The sequence below is a fragment of the Triticum aestivum genome, chromosome 4A (genome assembly GCF_018294505.1).
Source record: "Triticum aestivum cultivar Chinese Spring chromosome 4A, IWGSC CS RefSeq v2.1, whole genome shotgun sequence".
In the NCBI taxonomy this organism is placed as follows: Eukaryota; Viridiplantae; Streptophyta; class Magnoliopsida; order Poales; family Poaceae; genus Triticum; species Triticum aestivum.
In genome coordinates, this window is record NC_057803.1 from 136,226,833 (window position 1) to 136,233,934 (window position 7,102).

At 44.8% G+C, this 7,102-nt stretch overlaps 1 protein-coding gene across 1 annotated transcript; it reads right to left on the bottom strand.

Annotated features, from left to right (window-relative positions):
• Positions 1 to 1,007: 1,007 nt before the first annotated feature.
• LOC123085590 (importin subunit beta-1) lies at positions 1,008 to 5,730 on the bottom strand. The gene is made up of 3 exons (XM_044507254.1): positions 5,442 to 5,730; positions 1,926 to 4,345; positions 1,008 to 1,520 (listed from the first exon to the last, which is right to left on the bottom strand). Exons 2-3 carry the CDS (start codon positions 4,334 to 4,336, stop codon positions 1,322 to 1,324), a joined length of 2,610 nt encoding a protein of 869 aa, XP_044363189.1. The 5' UTR covers positions 4,337 to 4,345; positions 5,442 to 5,730; the 3' UTR covers positions 1,008 to 1,321.
• Positions 5,731 to 7,102: the final 1,372 nt, after the last annotated feature.

Genomic DNA, 7,102 nt, shown 5'->3' on the forward strand with positions numbered 1-7,102 from the left:
GTTATTTTTAGGTATAAAACTGCTTAGCTACATAAGAACTTGAGAGGGGGGATGGAAGCCACTTGCACAAGAAGGATGGAAGCCATGGGGCAAGGTGGAAGCCACTTGCGCAAGAAGGATGGAAGCCATGGGGCAAGGTGGAAGCCACTTGCGCAAGAAGGATATTAGGGCGCTCACGATCCTGATAATGTGGGAGCTATGGAAGCACCGAAATGGAATTGTGTTCGAGGGGGATTCATCATCGATTGGATTTGTAATGCAGAGAATAGTGAGCAAGGGGAAAGCATGGAGAGCAGCAGGCCTGGTTAAAGAGGATGTGCAAGATTTTCTTGTGGCACTTTTGGTGGGTACAATAGCAAGTACGTAGCTTCATTAAATAGCGGTGGAGTTAAGGAGCGTATGTAATATGTAACCACCGACATGAAGGGGTTCTTCACCCCATTTCTCCTTTAATATAGTACGCACAATCGTGCGTATTCAAGAAAAAGAACTTGAGAGGGAAATGGACTCTCAGCCTCTCCATCAGCAATGTGGGCCAAGCCCCAAAACCTACCTCACCGGGCCTTATTAAATGTGTAATATCATTTTTCACGAATGCGCAAAGCTTGCGTATCTTTCATTGTAGGTAGGATAGAATACAAGGTCGGGCATTAAATGTGTAATATCATTCTGTGTGTGTCATGTATTATAATCTTATCACGAATGCTCATATACTTTTAATTTTGAGTTCCTCTCACAGCGAGAAGAAATCCCTCGTAAAAAATAGTTCAAAGGTACGCAGAATATTTTTGGAGGTATCAGTATGTTGTATGCAGCTGTACGACTTGGACAACTTTTATATCCTATAGAACCAGAGCTAGTTTATGATACTACTAACAGTATGGTACGATCAAACCCAATGTCTGATGCGAACAGCTGGAGTAGCTGCGCGTGGACTTCCGCAAACAAGATTAAAAAAAACATGGGTATATCCACTAATCACCACTGGAATGAAGATACGCGGAGTGTAACAGTTCCACGCCATCGGCGACAACTTTACTGATGAGCAATGGTGCCAACAAGACACAATTGCTGCAATTACAATCGACTCACATGGACACCTGAACAAAATGCAACAGGAACCCAACCCACTTTAGACAATGGCAAGCCGCTGCCACTACTACGAACTTGACGACCGTAAATGATCTCATGCAACCTTGTTCCACTTTTGCAACATGATATCAGGACATATATGCAGCATATTTCTCAAAAATATTTCATCTGGCAAGAGAAATAGTTTGCCCAGCAACAACGCTGGCAGCTTTGCTGGAGAAGCTTTCCCTCATGAAACCAGCACACGTGAGATCACACCCTGGACCCAGGATGCAGTCTCCCTCAGCTGTTCGTCATCAGACTGGGAACAGCGCCCAAGGAGCTCCGAGTGGAAGTTGGAATTCTTGAGCAGCAGTTTGATGGAAGGTCCTAGCGCATCCGCCAGGTCCCCGACCAAGGCAACTCCAGCTTTCGTCAGACCCTCGTCCCTACAAGGAATTCGAAGGATAATATCACCACATTGATCCAGTCCTTTGGCAGAGTATCAGACTTTTATGCAGGCACCCGTTTATACTAGAATGCATACATTTACAATGTCAGAAATGAAAAGTTATCTGCTTATAGTTATTTTGAAGTTCATGTTTCGTATCATTTACTCCCTCTGTTCACAAATATAAGATGTTTTGAATATTTCAATATGGCCTACATACAAACTGAAATGAGTGAACAAACACACTAAAGCATGTCTATACATCCGACTCAGAAAAATGTTAGAACATCTTATATTTGTGAACGGAGGGAGTCCTTCGGTGTTCTAGTTGAGAATATGACAAATGAAAATGATTGATACATTGACTATGCATTCCGTGTCAAAGGACAGATCGTAAACTCACCTTGATGTCTCTCGCAGGACCAGTTCCGCGAACTGGAAAATATGGCTGGCATAAGGAACCATTAGCTCTGATTTTGAATTTTTGACTCCCTGAAGTATACCTGAATAGGCCTCGAAGATGCTTCGCCTGAGTTCATTTTTATACTCTGTACTGTCATCATCAGGAAGGTCCATGCGAGAACAAAGCTCTGCAGCTCCTTGCAACATAGGCACAGTGTATGGAACATATTTCTCAAAATTCTCACCAATTGTAAGTGCAATATCTCCTATGCATGACAAAATTGGCGGTTTCACAGAACGGTGAAGCTCTGGGCTTGAAAGGTCCTTGAGAAGGGCGGACATGATAGCATCACAGTAAGGGAGTACCTTGTCATCCAGGGCACGACAGATGTCCGCAACCACCCCAACAGAAACACAGCATACTTGATATGCACCAAAATTTTGTAAGCCCATTTCAAGGTACTTGTGAAACTCTGGCATGTATTTCACAAATTCCGGTCCAGTAGCATAAGCAAGAGCACCAATAGCAAGCATTGCTTCTTCATGCACATTAGAACTATCGCATGAAAAAACCCGGAGAAATAACACCATTATTTGGTCAGCAAACTGAATGATTACTGACTTATCATCACAGTTGCTGAACTTCTGAAGGATTACTTGAACAACACCACACAGCAAGGCTTGAAGATCACTTTGCTTTTCCTTGTCCTCGGAGGATGTGATCTGAAACTCAAAGGTCTGGTTTAATCTCTTCAAGATCTCTTGCAATAATAACACAATCATGTTCAGAGTGTCTGCAATGCTGCTGCATCTCACAATCTCATTAAGTGTTTCATATGCAGATGCACAAAGCCTGGAGTTGTTGGAATCAGAACGATCAGCAGTGGCAAGGAGAGCTGATACTAATTGACCAAAGTAGGGTGACAGCACTGATGACATAGACCCTGCATTCTCATAGCCGTGAGCAAGAAAATACAGGGCACCACAGATTTTCTCAGCAACATTAGGGGAGTCTTTGATACTTGTCAACATAATTTCTGTAACATGAGGAAGGTTTGCATTTGTCACTACAGAAACGCCACTGGTTGGTGAATGTAGAAACTCAAATGCCCTCGAAAGTGCCCATGCAGTAGTCTCCCTGACATGGTTATTTTGATCCTTGGTTGCATTTAGCAGGAAATCAAAGCCAGCATGAACCAGTGGCGCAAGCTTTTCAACTGAAGGACCTTCAAGAATGGAACCAAATGCAAATGTAGCAGCCTCCCTGCTGTGCCAGTCAGGCTTTGTTATATTGCCTTCTATAAATGGCATCACAAGAGGTACAATGGCATCCTTGACAGCTGTTGCAACAAGCCCAAGGCAGGTGCCCCCCGCCATTGATATATTCCAAATTCCATCATCCTCATCTTGATCCTCCTCTTGCTTCAGAAGTGTTTCTAAAAGCATAGGGACAAGCAAAGGAAGGGCCTTTTCAATAAAATGGAAATGACATGCAGAACTAACATCACCAGATTCTTCAGCGTCTTCTTGAATTGCAACTTCTTCATCACAGATTGTGCTCCAGAACTCAATAGCTTGAAGTGCTACCTGTTCTTCATCTGCCCTGGCAGCATTTGCTGTCAACTCAAATAATGTCTGTATGTATGGCTCTAGAAGATCATAGTATGTTGATGCTATTGAGACCAAACACTCAAATGCAGCCTTCCTAATATCAGCCTCTTTAGAAACGGCAGTCTCACAAACTACCTTCATTATGTAGTTCCTCTCTGATTCATTCTGAAAATTTGTCTCAGCAAAATCAAGAGCATTGTACAATGCTTTAACAGCAGCAAGTCGGACCCCTGAACTATTCTCCACGTGATTCATACCCTGGACCACAGCAGTAAGAACAGCATTAACTTGATCCTGCTCCAGATCCTTAGGGGATATCTCCTCACAAACATATCCAATGGCATCCAGGGTAGCCTGCTTCAGAGAAGGGGATGCATCCGGCTTTGTCATGTTACCTAGCAAGCTTACTATGAGTTCTGGCCATCCTTGAAGAGGGATCTCAATGGAAGCAATCTTTGCAATGACTTGTGAAGAACTGCGGTGAGCGTCAGATACTGGTGATCCAAGGGTCATCAACAGGGAACCTTTAACCTGTGACTTGATTGCTGGGTCCACACTTATCCATCGTTGTGTGCATTTTTCTTTCCTCACTAAATCATTTGCATCCAAAGAATTTTTAAGAAGAATACCAGCAAGCCTTCGAGATACAGGAGGTTTGTTATCATTCTCTAGCTCAGCAGATAATGCTAGCAGAAACTGTGGAAAACTCTGCTCCTCAAATTGCTTGATATTCCCTTCTGCAACATTTCGTATCTGACCATCATGGGACTGTGTAGCTAGCAGAACCTCAGTGATATCCATTAGCTGAACCTGCAGTACAAAGATCGCCCAGGAAAGCATATAAGATACTAAGATCTCAAGGTCAAAAAAGAAAAATAAGGCAGGCTCCACCTTGGTTCAAAGATAGTCTGGCATTATTACAGTTTGCTTAATGGAAATACAAATAATCTAGTTTGCTCTAACAGCACATATTGTTCACATTGATACAGTGCAAAAATACAAGATAAAAGGCAAAAGTAGAACTCAAGCCTCCAATACAGTGCGGTCACTTTTGGAAAGTGTAGGGAGGGCGCAACAGCTTGCGAGAGATTCAATGCATATGTTACTCCACCTGAGCTGTCAACAATTACCAGGTCATTTAGTTTCTGAATAGTTATTATTTTCCTGAAGTGGGGGTTTCTGAATCGTTATTATTTTCCCAAAAGGGAGGTTTCTTAATTACAGTCCAAGTATAAACTCTGGAACACGACTGTTACTATACAACGTAAATCTCAGCTATCAACATACCGTTTGAATGACCGTGAACCACGCCTCTCCCTGATCTAATAATGTTTTTCATTCAAAAATGCTCAATAGTTCAACAGGGCGTCAAATAATCTCCATGATCTAAAACAAATAATCTCTAACATCAGGTGCTAGGATCTAACCCACGACAGGCATCTAGAAAATCAAAGTTATTCAACAGGGCGTCAAATAATCTCTAACATCAGGTGCTAGGATCTAACCCACGACAGGCATCTAGAAAATCAAAGTTATTCAACAGGGCGTCATGCTATAATTGCACTATGACGGACAGAAAAAGCACAAAACAATTCCTACACGCGTGTTTGTGGAAACTCTGGGATCGTTCAAAAAATTAAGATCGAAGTGACTATAGAGCGACCTGATCAGACCAGAACTAAAGTATATCAGGTAAGACAAGCCAAATCAACATCTCCTGAGAAGAATCAACCGCAACATCGCACGATTCAAGGACGAAAACCAAAGCGGCCACGGCCTAAAACCCCACGGATCTGCCCACGAAGGAACTTAGGAAACCCGCCGCCAACCAAACATCAACTTGGATACAGGAGCGTCGTCAGATCGGGGAACCAAAATGATACTGGGACCGAGCACCGGATTTTACCTTCGACGGCGAGCGCCGCTCCTCTCCAACGGGACCCTCGGCTGCCCCCTTGCCCCGCGCAACCTCTCGGCGGCGATCGGCAGGCGGTTCCGATCCCGGGGTGGAGAGATCGGTGTGGGTTACGGACGGGGGAGGGGAAGGTGGTTGGGTTGGGAGAGGGCAGAGGGGTTTTGGGGTTGGAGAGAAATTTGAATTCGTGGGGGAGAGAGACGATGGGAAGGGGAGCGGGGTGGTGCGGTTGGGGCTGACGCTGGGTAGAAAAAGGGGGGCGCGGCTGCGCAGGGCAGTGCGAATGCGTGCGAGTTTGCGACGCGGCGGCTGAGGACGCGCTGGATCAAACCCTAGGAAGCTAAGCCGTTGGTGCGTTTGGGCCTTGGTGATGGGCCGGTACACAAACCTCACTTCTTTCTGCTGCGCTCGATCTAAGCCCGAGAGCTATAATCCTAATGATCCAACACCTTTTTGTTATCGCCAAAAAAATCCAACACCTTTTTGTTATCTCGAAAATAAAACCAAACGCCTTCGTATTTCTATCTACCAATTACAATCATGGTGAATGAAGGAAAGATCAACCAGACAAGTCTTTTATGCACCCGGGTATATTTGGACATTAACCAGCCTTTGGTGAGGTATGTCCCGATTACGTTAAAAAATCGTAAGAAGTACTCGATCTTCAATGAAAAGTTGCTGGATTTTTTGCCATTTCTATGGTGTTTGGGTCACATGGTGGAGGGTGGCGATGGGGTCCATGCTCCGAGCGAATGTCAATGGGAAGATTAGCTCCTATGAAATTTTAAACCAGCTAGAGTTCGAAGAACTAGTGGTGGATAAGGAGTTCCAGATATGGGTGGCAGAGGGAGGTCAGGAGGTAGATGAGATAGGGGTAGAGGAGCAGGAGGTAGAGGTTGTAGGGGAGACGCTTTGGCCGGGGATAGGGAGAGGCTTCGGTGAATGGAATGATAATGAAACCACGGATATGCATATCTCCGTGAGCAAAGTGGGAGAAGGGCTGGACAAGTACAAAGGTGCCCGCAAGAGACTTGTTACTGAGAGTGGTACTACTAACATCTAAGGTCAATCTTTACTCGATATAGTTGGCAAAGTTGCCGATACGTATTGTTAGAGAATGGATGGGCTAGAGTTGCGGCTGATTCATGCAAACAGAGGAAGGTTCTTAAAAATTGTACCTCTGGGAATTTGCTAATGACGGGGAACCAAACTACATGACATATTAGTAAGCAAAGGATTCCCAATGCCAATAGGATATGGTGTTGGACAAGTAACTGAAGGAGAGACGGGAGAAGAGGATGCAGAGCAGGAGGTTGACAATGCGGTTCATCAGGTCATGGCCAAGCAACAACAGTTGGATGGCCTTAGCAGCAATGAGGAGCTCAAAGAGGTTGTGAAGATAATGGGCAAGATCGTTATGCTATGTAGGACGATTAGCTTTGTATTCGTAGAGTACGTGGCACTCATGACACATGCAGTCTAGACGGCTCTACCGTGGAATAAACAATGGCCCAACCGCTAATATACGGGTCGGAACATGCATGGAGCAGGCAACAGGCGGCGAATGAGGCAGCCCCGGACACACCCTCGACCCACGCGACATGGACCCCCGAGTGGCCATGTGTGTGGCTTATTCAACTGTTGCGGTGTGC

Bases quoted from the DNA above. Each gene is read 5' to 3' on its own strand.
- LOC123085590 (XM_044507254.1), bottom strand. From the start codon at position 4,336: ATGGATATCACTGAGGTTCTGCTAGCTACACAGTCCCATGATGGTCAG. The intron at 1,521-1,925 runs GTGAGTTTACGA...AATTCCTTGTAG, and splicing joins GTCCTGCGAGAGACATCAAG to GGACGAGGGTCTGACGAAAG.